General features: G+C 36.3%; 6 protein-coding genes across 7 annotated transcripts in view; 1 reads left to right on the top strand and 5 right to left on the bottom strand.

Moving 5' to 3' along the window:
* LOC111460974 (SURP and G-patch domain-containing protein 1-like protein) overlaps positions 1-2,055 on the bottom strand; it is a 4,771-nt gene extending 2,716 nt beyond the window's left edge. The window contains exons 1-2 of the mRNA XM_023104377.1: positions 1,808-2,055; positions 540-973 (exon numbers count right to left, since the gene is read on the bottom strand). Coding sequence (XP_022960145.1) covers positions 540-951 — 412 coding nt within the window. The 5' untranslated portion in view covers positions 952-973; positions 1,808-2,055. The remainder of the gene's footprint in view (positions 1-539; positions 974-1,807) is intronic.
* A 649-nt stretch (positions 2,056-2,704) lies between these two features.
* On the top strand, positions 2,705-5,424 carry LOC111460609 (putative tRNA (cytidine(34)-2'-O)-methyltransferase). The gene is made up of 7 exons (XM_023103809.1): positions 2,705-3,012; positions 3,089-3,195; positions 4,368-4,436; positions 4,553-4,611; positions 4,745-4,805; positions 4,882-4,935; positions 5,024-5,424. The coding sequence occupies exons 1-7, from the start codon at positions 2,832-2,834 to the stop codon at positions 5,303-5,305; spliced, it is 813 nt and encodes a 270-aa protein (XP_022959577.1). The 5' UTR covers positions 2,705-2,831; the 3' UTR covers positions 5,306-5,424.
* Positions 5,425-6,235: 811 nt separating this feature from the next.
* LOC111460660 (protein gamma response 1) lies at positions 6,236-9,261 on the bottom strand. The gene is made up of 3 exons (XM_023103872.1): positions 9,138-9,261; positions 7,192-8,352; positions 6,236-7,094 (listed from the first exon to the last, which is right to left on the bottom strand). Exons 2-3 carry the CDS (start codon positions 8,348-8,350, stop codon positions 6,361-6,363), a joined length of 1,893 nt encoding a protein of 630 aa, XP_022959640.1. The 5' UTR covers positions 8,351-8,352; positions 9,138-9,261; the 3' UTR covers positions 6,236-6,360.
* Positions 9,262-12,049: 2,788 nt separating this feature from the next.
* Positions 12,050-12,992, bottom strand: LOC111460881 (zinc finger A20 and AN1 domain-containing stress-associated protein 5-like). Its single transcript, XM_023104226.1, has one exon. The coding sequence runs from the start codon at positions 12,828-12,830 to the stop codon at positions 12,342-12,344; it is 489 nt and encodes a 162-aa protein (XP_022959994.1). The 5' UTR covers positions 12,831-12,992; the 3' UTR covers positions 12,050-12,341.
* A 393-nt stretch (positions 12,993-13,385) lies between these two features.
* On the bottom strand, positions 13,386-15,587 carry LOC111460880 (zinc finger A20 and AN1 domain-containing stress-associated protein 8-like). 2 transcript variants are annotated; one of them, XM_023104223.1, is made up of 3 exons: positions 15,496-15,587; positions 15,251-15,369; positions 13,386-14,168 (listed from the first exon to the last, which is right to left on the bottom strand). In XM_023104223.1, the coding sequence occupies exon 3, from the start codon at positions 14,154-14,156 to the stop codon at positions 13,626-13,628; it is 531 nt and encodes a 176-aa protein (XP_022959991.1). In that variant the 5' UTR covers positions 14,157-14,168; positions 15,251-15,369; positions 15,496-15,587; the 3' UTR covers positions 13,386-13,625. The 2 variants fall into 2 exon arrangements, with proteins under 2 accessions (XP_022959991.1, XP_022959993.1); XM_023104225.1 differs by lacking the exon at positions 15,251-15,369 and having other exon boundaries at positions 15,496-15,548.
* Positions 15,588-16,497: 910 nt separating this feature from the next.
* On the bottom strand, positions 16,498-17,010 carry LOC111461032 (arabinogalactan peptide 23-like). Its single transcript, XM_023104462.1, has one exon. The coding sequence runs from the start codon at positions 16,779-16,781 to the stop codon at positions 16,590-16,592; it is 192 nt and encodes a 63-aa protein (XP_022960230.1). The 5' UTR covers positions 16,782-17,010; the 3' UTR covers positions 16,498-16,589.
* Positions 17,011-17,660: the final 650 nt, after the last annotated feature.

Here is a 17,660-nt window from a genome sequence, read left to right as displayed (position 1 = left end):
CCCCCCCCCCCCCCCCAATATTAATGGTTTTCTGTATATTCAAGAAAAAGGTACGACTCTGTGCAAAGTGTCGGTAAAAAGGTGAAAGAGTGAAGATAAGGAAGAAACCTTCCATAGACCAATTTAAAGTTGAAAGATGGAACAGCAGAATACAGAGAAAAGGAACGTACTGCGATATAGTTCCTTTCAACTTAAATCTATTGAGATCCCACAATCTTATTGAACCAAAAATGAAAAACATTAATTATTTACTCATCTCCCAATCCCAAATAAGTTTCTAACAGCAATAGATAATAGTTATTAAAGATAATAAGTTGATTCGTAAAGATACAAAAACAGGCCAATAGTAGATTCTAGCCATGCTGCAGGATAACAAAATTTGAATCATGATGTATCAAACATGCAAATCACAGAACAGCTGAAATTAAATAACCAATTCACCGCAGCAATCAAAGAAGTCATTAAACAGACCAGGATTATTGGTCTAAAAATTCTAACGGATACTAGCCAAAGGAGTGTCAGTATAAAGTTGTAATTACCGACACCAGATTGAACTACTGGTTGCTCAGAACCATTATGGGGGCCTAACTTTTGACGCTTCTCTGGTAGATGATCAGATGCATCTGCCACATCAGATTCATCTTCATCCTCATCTGCTCCTAACTTCACAGAGGGTGCCGGAAGCTTTGATTTCTGCTTCAAGCTGAAAGCAAGTTTTCCAGTTGGAGCAGTCTTGCGAACATCACCAACCTTAAACTGCAAATTAGTTTTACTACTGGTATTGTGTGGAACAGAAGTCCCTGTGATAATCTTGATTGGTTTTTGCTCCTCAGATGTAGCGCCTTTATCCTTTTCCTTATCATTCTCACAATTTTTCTGTTGGAGTTGTTTAAACCTTTCCATAAATGAACCATCGTTGACAAAAAGGGTAGGCGGCATTCCCTTGTCCATCAAGAATCACAGAGTACTCAGGCTGCGTAGAATGAATCATCATTAGAAAAACAAGGATCCAAGCATTTTAAACAAGGAGGTAAAAGTAGAAAACTGAATTTAGCAGATAAACCCTGAAAGAAAAAAAATTAACGTTCAAATAATCCAGAAAAAAGTGGGATATCCCAAAGGATAAATGGAAATCTTCTCCATTCAAACACCCACCAACTTTTGCACTAGTTAAACATAACATCGTTAATCCCACATTTATATAGATAAAAAAGAAGATATATATATATATATATATATAAGCACAGTTCAGCAGACCCTAAATTTTTCGGGTACCTTCCATTGATAGACCATGAAGACACAAAAACAGTGCCAACTTGTAGCAAGACAATAACAAAAAGCTCACATGGACGAACTAATTTAACCAATAGTCCACAAAAATCTCTTACACCGAGCTGCTAATGCAAGTGTCTTTGTCACAATCAAATATCGATCAAACCCTCAAAAGAGTTAACCGACCAAATCAAAACGGCCAATATTAAATAAAAATAACAACTACAACGACCAGGCTCCAGACGACGATTAACAAACACCACACTCCAATATTTCCGTAATTTTGATGACGCAGGTAAAAATCACTAGACCGCATATCAAAACGTTGAGCAACAAGGAAAAACGAGCACATAAACATCCGCGTAATAAAAGCGAAACCATATCGAAGGAGAAACAAAACCCTAGCTCCTGATCCTCATAGCCCGCGAAGAACAATCCCAATCAAAAGTGAAAACACAAGCAAATACAGTATCCAAAACGACGAACAGCAAGTAACTAATATTCTTTAACCGATCAAAACAAATCATTAACTTACCCGAACGCTCTTAGAACAACTTTGAATCTCAGAATCGAAACCTTCCGCTTCGACTGCGAAACTCGACGACGATCGGATTCCGCAAGACCAGATTGAAGATCTGTAGATGAATTTGAGGAACGATTGGATTGAAATTGATCATTAACTGACCCGAAGGCTGGGAAATTTGTGTTTAGGCAGAAAAGTGAAGTAGACGAAGAGAGGGCCTCTTCCCTGTTCACGTGAATATAGAAGGAAAATTTTCAGTCCGAAATTCAATTAAATAACAGAAAAAATAAAAACTTAAAAAACGAATCCTAAATTTTAGATTATTTCTACATTTGCCTTTTTAATTAAGGAGAAGGATAACTTTTTTATTTTTTCTTTATTTTTTTATATAATTTTTGAAATTTTAGTAATTAGAAAAATTATATAAACAAAAGGGTGTTTCTTAATTTTTAATTTAAAATATAGAAAATCTAACTCATAAATTTCCCCTTATTAAATTAAAATTTAAAAAATTAAAAAATTTGTGGCTATATTAAATTTATTAAGGTTGATTTTTTGGTTGAATTTTTGAAAAACTTACCCTTCGAATTAGTCAATCCATTTGACATTTTCTTGTCAGGTCAACTGGACCAACTAAAAAATAGTCCTATAAAATCTAGCAGTAATTATTAATGAACATAATTTTTTTTAAATAATTCAATAAATAACTCGAAGGTTAAATTGAATTATAAACCCTAAATATTTTATTTTTAAGTATTATTATTATTATTATTTCCGATGTTTTATTTTTTTTAAATAATTAAATAAATAACTCAAAGGTTAAATGGAATTATAAACCCTAAAATTTTTATTTTTAATTATTATTATTATTATTATTATTATTTCGGATGTTTTAGGCACAAGATAAGTCGAATGGAAGAGCAGCAACCATGACTGAGCTCTGAAACGAGCTCTTAGAAGACCTGAGCAGCTCGACAGAGAGGCGCGCAGTACGGCAGAAGAGCGGCGGCGACAAGAAGAAGATTGCTCTGCTAAGATGCCATTAATGGATACAACAGCGACCACTCTTAGAACATTGCACCCATTTTCGCCCTTTCTACTACGCGCATCGACGTCTCATCGTCTTCTTCGCGCTCGCTGCTTCTCCCATTTCAGCCACAAACACCGCCATCCGTGTTCTTCCTCCTCTCGCCGCCTCCTCCCCTTCTGCTCCTTCTGTAAGTTCATATCTGTTGTAATTGAATTGATTCTTAGTTTCTGCTGTGAATTGGGTTTGATTTGGTAATGGCGCAGCTGAAAAAGGGGAGGGTTCATCCGGTTCTCTGCCGCGCGGTGTTGGTAAGGCCCTAAATGGGGTTTCGCAGCAGAAGGTTCTTCAAGTTGTGTTGGTTTCTCCCCTGGTAATTATGAAGCATATAACGAGTGCCCTTCTTCATAATACTCCTAATTGCTTACCTGATTCTTCAACTCTTCTTGCCCTGTGGGACGAGTGCCTCTGAATTATTAGATATCTCTTCCTAGATTCTTGATGTTCTTTGAATCACTGTTCTTCATTGTTACTTCAAACTTCTCATCAAGTTGAACAAAAGAAATCCAAATGATTCTAGCTTAGGAAATGAGATCGTGGAAACCTCTCCCTAGTAGACGCTTTTTAAAAACCTTGAGGGAAAGCCTGAAAGGAAAAGCTTAAAGAGAACAATATCTGGTAGCGGTAGGTAGGCTTGAACAGTTACATTCGCTGACATTCCCATCCATCCTGGTGTGGGAAATCTTGATGGTAAGCTGGAAATCTTAGGGGGTATTATTGGATGATTGACAAGTTAGAATTAGTCGAGGTGCGATTAATTGGGATTGACAAAGGTTGCTTAGTGTCACGGTTATGCTCATCTAAGGTGTGTTGTTATGGCCGCATGTTGATACCACGCCAAACCCTTTATTTGATTTCATGTTGAATTGCCTTACTATTGTATTTTTTGTTTGTATGACTGCGAAATCATGTCTATGTCTTCTACACTTGAATTGCCTCAAAATGTACTATAAGAGGATGTGACTAGTCGTAGACTCCTCCCACTGAGATGTTGTATGACTATTTGGTGAAATCATGTGTAGGTTTGCCAAACATGAATCGCCTCAAAATGTACTATAGAGGATGTAACTAATCGTCAATTCTTCCTACTCAGAATTATATGTTATCTAAGTCGTTGTGTTATCTTTCTTGCTTATAGCCTTGCTCCCGTTTTCTAAAACCTTCTTCTCAAAATGGGGTCTGAATTGGCTTGACTCATTCGGTGTTGGGAGTGAGTGTCGCACAATCGCAAAGTCCACTGCCAAGAAAAGTGAGATTGTGACAAGTTGAGATGTGAGGGTCGAGGAAACGATGTCTTGTAGAAATAACAATCAGTCATATTTTTGTTGTTGATGTGATATCAGAACTAATTGATCTTGTGATGTTAATCATAAACTTTTGTTTCGAATGTGAACTCTGAGTTATAAATCCTCCATTTTCCTTTCTGGGTTGCAGACAACCTCAATTCTTCAAGGCTGGCTCTTAGATTTCTGTTGTCCTTGACAGATTCCTGGGAACACTGGTAGCATTGCCAGAACATGTGCTGCATCAGCTGTTGGACTACATCTAGTTGGGGTTAGTTTCGAAACATCGCTACTTCGAGTGCAATCGTTCTAATTTTCCCCTCTTAGCTGGAGGTCACCAAAAACTTACCTGCTCGTATCGTTTGTTTCTATGTCTTTCGTTTTCAGCCATTGGGATTCAAGGTGGACGACAAGAAGCTAAAGCGTGCTGGTTTGGATTACTGGCCGTATCCCATAGGAATTCAAGTTCTTTGAATACTAGGAATACTAGATTTATTTTCGATTTTGAACTGAGATTTGTTAAACCGATATCACTGTACATATGGTTCGATGTTTTCAAGTTTTAACATCATGTTTTAGATACGTCGTCGTTAAAATTCATAACACGTGGGCAGAGTTCCGAGACTACTTCAAAAAACAGGTAGATTTTGTTGATGTATCAGAGAAAATGAGCACAAAACACCATGTTCTTGATGATTGTTCCTGTCGATGTACAGGAAGGAGAAAAACGGCTGCTAGCATTTACAAAGAGAGGGACTACACTTCACTCGGCGAGTGCCCATTTTGATCTTTTTCTGTCTATAATCAGGGAAGGAGAGATTTTGAGTAACAAGGAATGTTTTCGTTTCGTTTCTGCAGGATTTTTCGTACAAGCAGGGCGATTACTTGTTGTTCGGGTCGGAAACTAGTGGGTTACCAGCTGAAGCTCTTGAGGATTGCAAGAACCAGGCATTTGGTGGGGGGACCTTAAGAATTCCAATGGTTGAAACTTATGTTAGATGCCTAAATCTTTCTGTAAGTGTTGGCATTGCTATATATGAGGCTTCACGACAACTAAATTACCAGCAACTTCAGCTTGAACCAGAGGGTTGTACCAACAACAATGAACAGTCTATCATTACAGAGGATCTTTTTGCTTGATTCTTTGATATGAACTTTTGCACCATTTTCAATTGATTTGAACTCAGCAAAGAAGCTCATGAAAGAAAGTAGACACATTGCTTACCTTACCTATGGTCTTAAAAGTTCATTTATTAGTCTTACTCTGCAGTGCCATCCCTTCATCTACTGAACAATTGTCCTACAAAATGAGAGATTATTCCAGTTTTTAACACAAACTGGAATAAAATGCTTTTTCTCAAAAGTGCATCACCTATAAGATCCCACGTCGATTGGAAAAGGAAACGAGTGTCAATGAGGATACTGGGCTTCGAAGGAGGGTGGATTATGAGATCCCACGTCGGTTAAAGAGGGATCAGCGAGGACATTGGGCCTCGAAGGAGGGTGGATTATGAGATCCTACATCGGTTAGAGAGGGATCAGCGAGGACACTGGGACTCGAAGGAGAGTGGATTATGAGATCCCCACGTCGGTTAGAGAGGGATCAGCGAGGACACTAGGCTTCGAAGGAGGGTGGATTATGAGATCCCATATCAATTGGAGAGGGATCAGCGTGGACACTGGGCCTCGAAGGAGGGTGGATTATGAGATCCCACATCGATTAGAGAGGGATCAACGAGGACACTGGGCCTCAAAGGAGGGTGGATTATGAGATCCCACATCGGTTAGAGAGGGATCAGCGAGGACACTGGGCCTTGGGCCTCGAAGGAGGGTGGATTGTGAGATCCCACATCGCTTAGAGAGAGATCAACGAGGACACTAGGCCTCGAAGGAGGTGGATTGTGAAATCTCACGTCAGTCAGAGAGAGAACAGAGCATTCTTTATAAGAGTAGAAATTGAAAAGGCATGGAAATTGAAAAGGCGTGGAAATTGGAAAGGTGTGAAAATTGGAAATCTCTCCATAGCAAATGTGTTTTAAAAACCAAAAGAGAAAGACCAAATTGGATAATATTTACTAGAGGTGGTGAGTTTGGCCATTACAAATCTTCTTAATTATTATCAAATAAGTATACTCGACAATTATTAAGTATCAAACAATGAGTATACTGGGCAATTTCAGTATCCTACACTACAATTACATTTCAGATTCAAATCCAATGTTCCAAAATCCTTCAGGAGTCATGGGAGGAGCGTACCTATACCGATGCCTCGAGACCCCATCATGATGTTCACATCGTAAACCCCGCTTATCATCACCATTAGTTTCTTCATTGCCATCATCTGGAAGAACCGCATCATAAAACTTCTTGCATTGCTTGCATTCCATTCCTTTTAAATTTTGCCTGTCAGTTTTCTTTCTTACTGGCTCCACAAACTTAAAGCCGCCTCTATTGCCACTCACTGAAACTGCTGGCATCTGCTGATTTTCTGGTGGATTACCAGCATTCATATCCTGTGTCTCGTCGTCTGACCCATCCATGTTGATGTCTTTGACAGCCACCTCAGGAAGAGGAAGATCATTAACTCTGTCCTTTACAGGCTTGTTTAAGTTCTCTCTGATGTTCTCTAATGGAGTATCAAGAAAATCATCATGTGGGTCAGGTCCTGCCTGTGCTTGATGATGAGTTCTGGTATCTCTCCAATAAGATGCTGGTCTTTTGGAAGCTACTGGTGCAGATTTTACATTGGGGCTACGTTTTGAGCCACTTGGAAAACTGGGAGATTTAGGAGGGCAACGGGGGTTTGAGGCCTGATTTGACTCCACTCCCTTTTTTCCCTCTATATTATTGTGCACGCTTATCGCTTTCTTCAAGTGGCATGTATCAGAGACACCCATAAAAGGTTCTTCAGTTTCCGCATCAGGATCTACTGCTCCAATCAATACACAATTAATAAGACATGGGATATGGATGACAGCGTTTGACAAAACAGAATTGTGTTTATAGTATAAAGAAAGGGCGTGTACCTGGTGAAGAAGCAAGGCCTTGATTATGATCAGCCATTGAATCAGTTTCACTTTCTCTTCTGTTTTTTAGCAGCATATTATCGCTAGTAAGGCCAGATTTTTTGCAAAGGAAGTTATATTGTGATTTCAGCCTTTTGTATGCATCAACAACGCCTTTCTTTGCCTTCTTTTCAGCCAGTAACTCGCAGGATTTTAACTCAATCTGTTGGCGTAAACTTTCATATAATTCATTTCCTTCCATTTCCTCATTCTTTACCCTCGGAATCGACTTAAGGTCATTGATTTTCTCCAGAGAACCATTCAACTTGGTTTGCAGTTTCCTTCCTTCTTCAATTTCTTCAGTTTTCTTCAAAAGTTCCTTCTGTAGGCCATCGACATTCTCCTGCAATTTTTCTAACTTGTTCATAAGTATTTGTTTCTCTTTTTGCTGATCACTATTCATCTGCTCAATATTCATGATTTCTGAAGCTTGTGATTCAATTTTTTTGAACAAGTTCTCTTCCAACTTTTTAACCTTAGATACTTCATCTGTTTTCTCATTAAGCTTCTTTTGGAGCTCATGAAACTTTATCTCTAGGCTAGTCAATTTGGAGCGCAGTGCGTTTGATTCGTCTTCATGCTCTTTCAACTTTTGTTCCTTACTCATTATCAGAGAAGTTTTTGACCGTACCATTTCAAGTAATTTCTGCTGTAATTCAATTGCCTCGTCTATTTCTCTTGATTTCTGTTTCAGTTGCTGTGACAGCTCCTCAACTTTGAGTTGTTCATCCAGTAGTTTGGTTCGCAGTAAATCCATCCTTTCTTCTTGCTCCTTAAATGGCTTGTCTTTCTTAAGTCTCAAAGACTGATTCTCTTCAATGACATGCTGATTTTCCCGTTTAAGTTTTTCTATTTGGAACAGGAGATTGGTTTCTTTCTCTTTCCATGCATCTTCTGCATATTTCCTAGCCTCAGAATATACTTTTTGCAAGCTTTTAGACTTGGTTTGAAAACTGGGAAAGAGCTGGCTGCAGAAGATATATTCTATTTGGGATATCCTGTCTTTTGTTTCCTGGATCGTTGCAACCAGAATAGTGCTAAGCCCAGAGATGTACTTTAGATCATCACCTTCAACAGAGGACCCCCCAAGTTTAAGAGGGTGATCTTGGTCAGCCTCCATATCTGAAACAACATAAAATAAAAAAGGGGGAAAATATTGAAAACCGTCTCAATTATTGAAGAAAACAATAATAAGAACAAAGAAACTTACGCTAAAATCCGCATTGCAAGAGGAAAAACATAACTATATTGACCAAGGTAAAAGTTTCCCATAAAATTGATGAACCCCTAAACACCCCATACATTATGCCACCGAATTTTCGCTTATTTTGATGAAGATTGTCCTAAGTTTCGTCATTATATGTCAAATCCCGCTTCTATTTCGGCAGTAGCGGAAACTCAACTTGGTCTGTTATGCTAAACACGTTTAGGCAGTGGTGTTGGTAACATAGAGATTAGAAATCGTAGCATAAACTACGTGCTTGTAAGCATACAAACCGCAGCAAGCTCAACATTCTGCAAAGTTCGGCTTATTTTATAAATTTCATTTAACTAAAACAGTAATCACTAATGGCGATAATAAAAAATCAGAAAAATTAAAGAAAAATCGCACAATCCAAACGGGAAAGACAAAAGTACAAACGAAGAATTCCTCTGTAGAACAACTCGAAAGAACAATGCGCATGCATATTAGAGTTCAAAATCACAAGAGTGGAAAAACAGGATTTCATATAGAACGGCTGGCAACTAAAATGCAGCAAGATAATTCAAACTTCATGGTGGATTGGTAATACATTGAGTCGATTGAACAGTAATCGGGGAAGATGAGAATGAACGGAGAACATACGAAAATGCAAAAACGTCAAGAAATAAACTGACAGTACTGAAAAGGAACATGGAAGAGATACCTTTTGAGATTTCACTTCGACCTAAGAGGAATGAAGTTTGGAGCAGAGCTTGTACAGCGGCCGATGATAAACCTCGCAGATCAGAAATGGGAGTTTCATGGCGGAAATTGTGAATTTCGTTCAAAAAGCTTGGCGGGGAAGCTGGGGCTTTATCCCATGCGATGATTTATCGTCGTTACGGTAGACCCCTCGGCCCAAAACCTATTTTTTTTCTATTGGGCCCGTCAAGCATTCCATCATACATACATATATATATATATACATCATACATACATATATACATACATACATACATACATACATACATACATACATACACACACATCGGGACTTAAATTTAGGCCTCAGCTTCTTCAAATGTTCGCTCTTCCATTTTCGCCTTCTAGAGAAGCATACGACTAAGAGTGTACATTCAACCCGATAACTCAGACCAACTCAACCTGAACTATAAGAGTTGGGTTGGGTTAGGTTGGATTAGCATTTCGGGTAGGGTTGGGTTCATTTTTATGAACCGGAACTAAATCGATTCAGTTTCGAGTTCGTGGGACGAAACCCTCGAATTGACCCGATACAAATAAAATTATATAAACAATATTAAGAATCCTTTATTATTAATGGGTTTGCCTAATATATTTTTTTTCGCTAACCAATTCTAAAAAAAATAGGTATTTAGTTGTATTGAGTTTTATGACCATATTGAACTAGTTGAATACATTAGAATTTGTCTTTTTTATTTATTATTATTATTTTTTAATAATTATAGATTGATTTGTGTTTGTTTGTGAACTTTTAATATATTTTATCTAAGATTGTAACCTAATAATTATAAAGTGTGGATTATAAAAAAAAAAATTGACAACCCAACCCGACCCCAACCTTAGGGTTGGGTTGAGTTGTGAAAAGTTTTGGGTTGGGTCAAAAAAATCCCTTAACCCAACTCAACCCGGACCATGTACACTCCTACATAAGACTACGAAAGTGTCATTGTGTCTTCATAGTCGCCTTTTGAATACATGAGATTCATTCGGCTTCTTGATCCTTGTCGACCTTCTAAGTTTATACTCTAGACCCGTATGCCCCATTAAAGATAATCAAATAAACAAAGTCACAGGACCAAATAGCATGTCGTTGGACACCCCGGTAATACTTATCGAGAGTTTGACGAAATTTCACACGAGCTTAGAAGGAATATTATCACAATATATTAGAGAACATTTTCATTTGTATGAAAAAACTTTCAAATAGAACCAAGAGTAAAGTGACAATAGCATATACGATACGAAAAAAAAAAAAACCATACTCATAGCATTGACATAAGATTAAATTTACCATAACCATCGGGTTAATTTTTTGTTTATATTAGAGTAAGATTCAATGTATGAACTACCATAATTTTATATTTTACAGATTTGTTAACGATTCACTTATCCAAACACTTCGAGAGATCTAGGCTCTCTCGGGATGACATAACCTTCTCTAGTTTTTTTTTTCTTTCTATTTTTGTCCGTTGCGGAGGCCAGTGGAAAAGCAAAATAAAGAAGAAGCCAAAATACCTATCAACTTCAATCTCAATCAACATACTATCAAAACGAAAGCGATTTCGAATTAAAATATAATTAAAAAAAAAACATGAAACGTATCATCTTTCCAACCAACCTATCCATGGTCCTTTCACCGAAACCCTTTTAGAGCTTATTTGAAAAGACAGAAATGCAATTACCTCAAGTCGTTTTCGTACCTTTCTTAGATATATATATTATCTTAAGTTCGAAAACTAGAACCCCAAAACAAATTTATAAAGTTTTGGGGGTCAAAATCTTTTTTTTTTTAATCATATCGAGACAAAAAAAAAAATTACTCTGAAAAGTCAAAAAGGTCCTTTAACATATTTCAATTACACATAATGATAAAGGGTAAAAAGGGAAAAACAAATAAATGTCTGAAATTCTTATTAATTTCAGACATATTTTCGAAATTAACCCCAAATAAAGGGTTAAATTAGATTTTTCCAGAAAAAAAAATAATAATTAATTTAGTGGAAAGAAAAAGTACAAAATATGACAATGATTGGTAACCAACAGAAAACATAAATAATATCGAACCTAGAAATAATGAAAATTATTGAACTGCCTGCCCAGCTTTAATTAATTTAATTATATTAATTTTGTGGAATAATTAAATAACTGGAATCCATTATTATTTCGGTCCCGGTGCAATAATTCATTGAATTGTCTATTTTTTTAATTTTTCTAAAATAATTATTTTGCTGATAATATCAACTAAAATATTATTTTAAATTATTATCTGTCCATATGTTAATTGAATTTGATACCAAAATGATAGAAAATAAAATTAAATAGAGATTTAAAATAACAAAATGATGTGGCAGCTTGTGATTGGTTATTTACAAGTGGGGTCCATCTAACTTGCCTAGGACTGACATGTGGGGCCCATCCTAAATTATAGATTAGGTTGTCATTTTCATTTTTTGTAATTTTTTTAAAAATATTTCGTTCTTTATCAGACATAATAAAATGGCATAATTGAAAATTACCGAATTTATTTTAGTAGCGGAAAATTGTTTTGTTAATTTAATAATTATTTTAAAGATTCTCGTATAAATCAAAAGGAAAGTGGGTTACGCAAATGTCCCCATCCCGATTTAATCGCCGATCTGATATATTTTTTAAATAATATTATTAAAAAATTTAAATGGAAATGGAATAATAAATAAATACATAGCGACATTTTTTTTTGCCGGTGCTAGAAACTTTGAATTTTTTGAAATGCCAATTAAACCCCGAGAATTTGTCGAATTTACATCACATGCCATTGGAATTATCAAGCCCAAAAAAATATTATAATAATGATAATAACGAAGAACATGAACACCACCATCATCATCTTCACAGGCCACGATAATCTTCTCTTTTTTTTTTCTTCGAACAAACCAAAAAAAAAAAAAGAAAAAATGAAATAGGAACATAATTATCTGAGAAAACACAACGATCATCATCTTCTTCATCAAGGATTTTTCTCGATCTCTCATGCTTCTCTCTCGTAAAGATCGAGAGGATATTCTGAGGATTTGATCCTCGATAAACTCCAAAGGGAAATTTAAACAAAGAGCCCAGAGATTTCACAAATTTCATTATCTTTCGATTCTTCTTTCGTTTTTTTTTTTTAAACAAATCAATCTACGGATTAAACTCTCACGATCTTCGCCGCTTTCACCACTGGATTCTCCCTCGCGATCGCCTCACGACCAGCGGACTTGTAATCGAAGCTACAATCGTGGCGATCTGAATAACGGTGCTCCGCACAGAACAAATCTCCGCATCGGCACCTAAATCCGGTTAATCCGACGCGTTTTCTACATCCGGAGCACCGATTCACCACTCGCTTGGCCGATTCGTCAGGCTTCGGACGATCAGCCGCCGTCGTAATCCTCTTCGACTCAGCAATGAACCGAAATTTCTCCGGCGAGCGAGACGTCGTAGATCTCGGACTTTTCTCACCGGAAAACTTCATAGCCATGGACGCCGTCGCCGACGCCGCCGTAGCAGCATTAAAGCACTTCTGACACATATTATTCGTCGCCGGATTCCCAGTCAGACCGCAGTTGTTGACGCAGAGCGTGATCGTCTCCGGTACTTTGAACTCCGTCTCCTCCTTCTCAGTCCTCTGCGCCATATCTCCCGATCGGATCCTCAACAACAACAAAAAAAATCCTCAGAGATTCAGAGAGCGTAATGATAAGAACGATAAGATTTGATTGAAGAGGTTGGGTTTATTAGAGGGGATGAGAGAGAAACGGGGAAATAAGGAATATGAAGGGATTGAAAGGTCGGTGAGGACGATGTCCTACGGGCCTCATAGAGACGCGTATTGAACATTTTTCACCTACTTTACCAAAATAGCCCTCTTCTTTTCCTTATTTACCTTTATACCCTCCCTCGTTTTGCTCTGTTCTTAATCGGCTGGTGACGTGTCTTCTTCGTCATTATGGTAACCGGAAAATTTACAATTGCCAATTATTTTTTATTTTTTAAAATATTTCCTTATTTAATTATTTTCTGAAATTTATTGAATAAAATTCCTTTTTCTTACCCATTCAGGCTAATGAGTTAATTAGCTTAATTAAATGATTTAACTGTAGAAATTAATTATCTCATTTAAATAAGTTTAATTTAAAGATAATTAATCACCTTATTTGGTAACTAATTAATCTTTTTTCAATTAAAAAAAAAACATAAAATTAAGGATTTTGATCATTTTTCAGTCCATTTAACAACAATTTGGCTCAACCCCATAAACAGCCAAACAAAACCTACAATCACAGCCCCCTATCGGATCATATCACCCCACAGATTATGCTCTTCCAAGTAGCAAACATGTTGTTGTCTCTCACAAGCCCTTCGCCCACAACCCCTTTTCACAAAAAAACATCAACTCGGCCACGGTTGGATCCATGGTGTTTTTCCCTCTTTAGATCTTGTCGAGCTTTTCAGCCTTCACCACGGGGTTGGCTTTAGCGATTGCCTCCCGACCGACAGCTTGATAATCAAACCTGCAGTCGTGTTTGTCGGAGTAGCGATGAACTGCACAGAAGAGGCTTCCACATCGACAGTTGAACCCGGTTAGTCCAACGCGTTTCCTGCAGCTGCTGCACCTGTTTGGGCTCGCTTTTACCTTCTCTATGTTGGTGCTGCTGCTTGCATTTGCAGAAGTCCAAGATGGTTGTGTTGGAATGATGGATGATATAGCTGGTTCGATTTCTAGCTTGGTTGGAGAAGTGACAACAGCAGCCTTCTTCCCATGGTCATTTGGTCCACCATTCACAATGCTTCCGATAGAGGATGCTGCAAGCTTGACCTGTTCTTGCTTCATGATGAAGTCTTTGTGGCATTTTGAACATAGGTTCATAGTTGCAGCACTTCCAAAAAACCCACAGTTGTTTGCACAGAGTTTGGGAGCTTCTGGAGGAGCTTGGCATCCTGTCTCTTTATGATGCTCCATTCTTCACCTTTCCTGTAAATAATATGATCTATCAGCTTATGAACATGAATACACACACCAAGTTCAGATTTCCAAGCAAGCCATGGCTATTGATTTGATTATAGACACTAAAGACTGGATGAAATATTCAAGCAAATCAGGATTATTGATGGGTCCATCTGTAATGAAACTATCCCACGTCCAGAAAAAGGGGAACACAACCAACAGTAAAACTTTTGAGAAACAAGAACATGATAAGCCTGGACCTCAAAATAGTCTTCTATGGTTTACATCTCTAATTCCCTCCCTCCACTCACCCAAATTGTGAGATCCCATCGAATAAAAAAGAAAACGAAGCATTCCTTATAAGGCACGTCGATTAAGAAGGGGAACGAAGCCTTCCTTCTAAGAGTGTAGAAACCTCTTCTTAACATAAAATCGTGAGACTAACAACGATACATAACCGGCGGGTTATAGCGGACAATAGCAGTGGACTTTTACACAAATGTTCTGTAGTCAATGAACTAACCAAGCATAATCATTGCAATTTATCTCTGGCCCTAATGAAATATCGATTGCCCTTCCACTTTGAAGTTCCACTAAGCTCTCATGAGATGAGAAAATCCATAACAAGAAGTCCTGAACCATTCCACGAAGTTTTGACCCTAAGGTAAACTAAGAGAAACAAACTAGCTCGAAATTCTTTTTCAAAGTATACTTGCCAGTGCCAGGTCCAACTCATACACCTTAATTATGTTCTGAAACAAAACTCCAATCTAATGGGGTTAAAACCAAAATTCCAGGCTAAGCAAACCTTGTTCAAGCAAGAGGGATTAATTTGCAAAAGAACATGATAACGAATTAGAGGCAAAAAAAAAGTACAGTTCCTCAACAAGACAAAATCATACATGAAAAAACCTAGTCTACAAACTTCAGAAAAGCAATCGTGATTACTTTCATCCACAAGTTTGATGAACAATCCCCCTCACGTAGCAGGGTGATTAACCTAACCACAAGAAAACGTCATCTACGATTTCAAAAACACAATCGTTTTCTCCAGAAACAATCAATCAATTCCTAGAAACGAAACGAAGCCTTAAATTCTAAGCTCTAACCTGTTCGTTGTTGAGTGTAGGAGGGAAAGCTCTCTACGACCGCTGTGTATCGATGATTATAGAAAAAAGGCCATAAAATTTTCAAGCGAACTTACGATTCTTCGCTCCCCCTCTCCCCACTGAAAATCAACAAGAACAAAAGGGGAAAACAGAAGAACAACAGTAAATCAGAGAACAAAAACTCGCAATCGAGAAACAAAGTAAGCAAAAAATAAATTAGTGAAGAAGAAATTGAAGAAACTAACCCTACGACGATCAGAAAGGAAGCGGGGTTTCGAAGGTGAATCCCTTAAAATGGAATTTCCGATTTATAGAGAAATTCAGGGTCCGGTGTGGGCCAACAAAATAAATAATAAATTAATTTAAAAAAAAACAGTACGAATTATTAAGGGCTCGTTGTGGGCTACACGTGGAGTGTTGAGTGGAGCAAAGAGGAAAAGTCAGAAAAGGAGCGTGGAATTGACCAATGAGAATGAAGGAAGTGGCGAGTTCTCGTGGTTCTGGTTGTAGAGGATCTCAACAGAAAGTTTGGAGACTGGGGCTTACGTGTTACGAGTCTACTCTTTGTTACGTGTAATACTTCTTCTTTGGTCGACACGTGGAAAGTGATGTTTTTGTTTTTTAAAATTTAAATAGTGAAATTTGAATTTAAACCACTTTCCTTTTATAAATTTATTTTTCCGCTTTTTTAATCCAATTTTCGGTTCATTTAATTTTTATTTTTTTATTTGGAAAAAAAATATTTATTTTCTATTTAATTTCTTAAAAAAGTCCAAAACTTTTAAATTTTATTAAATTTCACCCATATTTAAATAAGCATTTGAAATGGCAACAAATAAAAAATATATATTATCATATTTGTTAAAATGAATAATAAAGTTTATTTATTTATTTAATAATTAATTATTGCAATAATTAAATTTAAATTGTTTTGAAATTAGTGATATTATCACCTGTATCTTATTTTTAATTTGTTTTTTTCCTAATAAATATAATAAAAATCCTTGAGAATTATAATTATTTATTTTTCATATTATTAATATATTCATAAATTAATTAATTTTAATAAAAAAAATAAACAAAAATAATTCTAACCAATATACAAAATAATAATTAAATAACATTTTTTCATTAATTATATTTATTAAACAAATACCAATCTAAAGATATTTAATGAATTTAATATTTTAATCGTATTTTATTTAATCAAGCAATTAAAATATAAGGGCAAAATTGTAAGATAACAATGAATCAAAATTCTTTTTTATTTTTCAACTTTGCCTCACATCACACGTCCATGGAAATCGATAAAATAAATTTAAAAAAAAATAAAAGAAATTCAGTTGAAGTAGAAGGCGACGAAGGAAACAAGCGAGGCGCCGACGAGCGATCCAAGGGCTGGAAGAGCGGCGGAGGCGGCGCTACTCGGTCCTGGAGCGGCGGCGGGAGAGAGAGACTCATCGGAGGCCACGACTGCAGTGAGAGTAGCGGCGGCGAAGAGGGCGGCGCAGGCGATCTTCTTCATTTCCATGGCGGATTAGGATGAACCGGTTGTGCTTTCTTCGGCAGGAAAACTCACTTCAAATTGAGATGAGAGAGAGATCGAACCGAAGAAGCCTTAGATAGTTCGATTATTGCCCGATCGGGGGAATTTATAGGTTCATCAGGATGCTAATTTGGGGCTTTTTATATATATATATATATATATATATATTATTATATTATTATTATTATTGGTTAAAAATGATTTTAACTGTTTTCAGCGAGTTTTACTCTCGTCCTACGTTTTATTTACTTTTTCAAATATTCAATTTAAATTTTTTATTTTAATATTGCTTAATATTGGTTAGTTTGTTATTAATTATTGTTATTATTATTATTTAACTAATTTTAATATAAAAAAATTAATATTGGTTAATATTTTGGAATTATAAACTCATTAACTTATGAATGGTTGATTGGTGAATAATGATACAATATTTGATATTATTTGAAGTTTTTATATTCCCCCAATTTTGCTATGCTTTTTGAATCATAATATTTAAAATCTGTTATAAAAAGTTGTACCAATTCAATATATAATATTAAATAAATAAAGAAAATGCAACTTTGTTCATGAGAATTTTTAGTCAAAAGCATCCGGTCGTTATTTTAAATTAAAATTGAGTATAGTTTATTTTATTTTCCTTCCGAGTGTATAATTTATGGTGAACAATATAAATGTAACCGCTCAAGCCTACCGCATAGATATTGTCTACTTTTACTCGTTAGGTTTTCACACACTTATAAGGAATATTGAAGATTTAAAAATATTGTCACAATCTCACAATCCTCACAAGTTTACCGCAAGTAGATATTGTTATCTTTAAACTTTATTATTTAACTTCCACTCAAGATTATAAAAACTATA

The sequence above is a fragment of the Cucurbita moschata genome, unplaced genomic scaffold, assembly GCF_002738365.1.
Source record: "Cucurbita moschata cultivar Rifu unplaced genomic scaffold, Cmos_1.0 Cmo_Scf00024, whole genome shotgun sequence".
Taxonomy (NCBI): domain Eukaryota; kingdom Viridiplantae; phylum Streptophyta; class Magnoliopsida; order Cucurbitales; family Cucurbitaceae; genus Cucurbita; species Cucurbita moschata.
This window is presented reverse-complemented; position numbering and strand designations above follow the sequence as displayed.

Coding starts and splice junctions, on each gene's coding strand:
- LOC111460660 (XM_023103872.1), bottom strand. CDS start 8,350: ATGGAGGCTGACCAAGATCACCCTCTTAAACTTGGGGGGTCCTCTGTT. Junction 7,095..7,191: donor AGGCCTTGCTTCTTCACCAG/GTACACGCCCTT, acceptor TGATTGGAGCAG/TAGATCCTGATGCGGAAACT.
- LOC111460609 (XM_023103809.1), top strand. CDS start 2,832: ATGCCATTAATGGATACAACAGCGACCACTCTTAGAACATTGCACCCA. Junction 3,196..4,367: donor TTGTGTTGGTTTCTCCCCTG/GTAATTATGAAG, acceptor TGTCCTTGACAG/ATTCCTGGGAACACTGGTAG. Junction 4,612..4,744: donor GCTGGTTTGGATTACTGGCC/GTATCCCATAGG, acceptor ATCATGTTTTAG/ATACGTCGTCGTTAAAATTC.
- LOC111460881 (XM_023104226.1), bottom strand. CDS start 12,830: ATGGCGCAGAGGACTGAGAAGGAGGAGACGGAGTTCAAAGTACCGGAG.
- LOC111461032 (XM_023104462.1), bottom strand. CDS start 16,781: ATGGAAATGAAGAAGATCGCCTGCGCCGCCCTCTTCGCCGCCGCTACT.
- LOC111460880 (XM_023104223.1), bottom strand. CDS start 14,156: ATGGAGCATCATAAAGAGACAGGATGCCAAGCTCCTCCAGAAGCTCCC.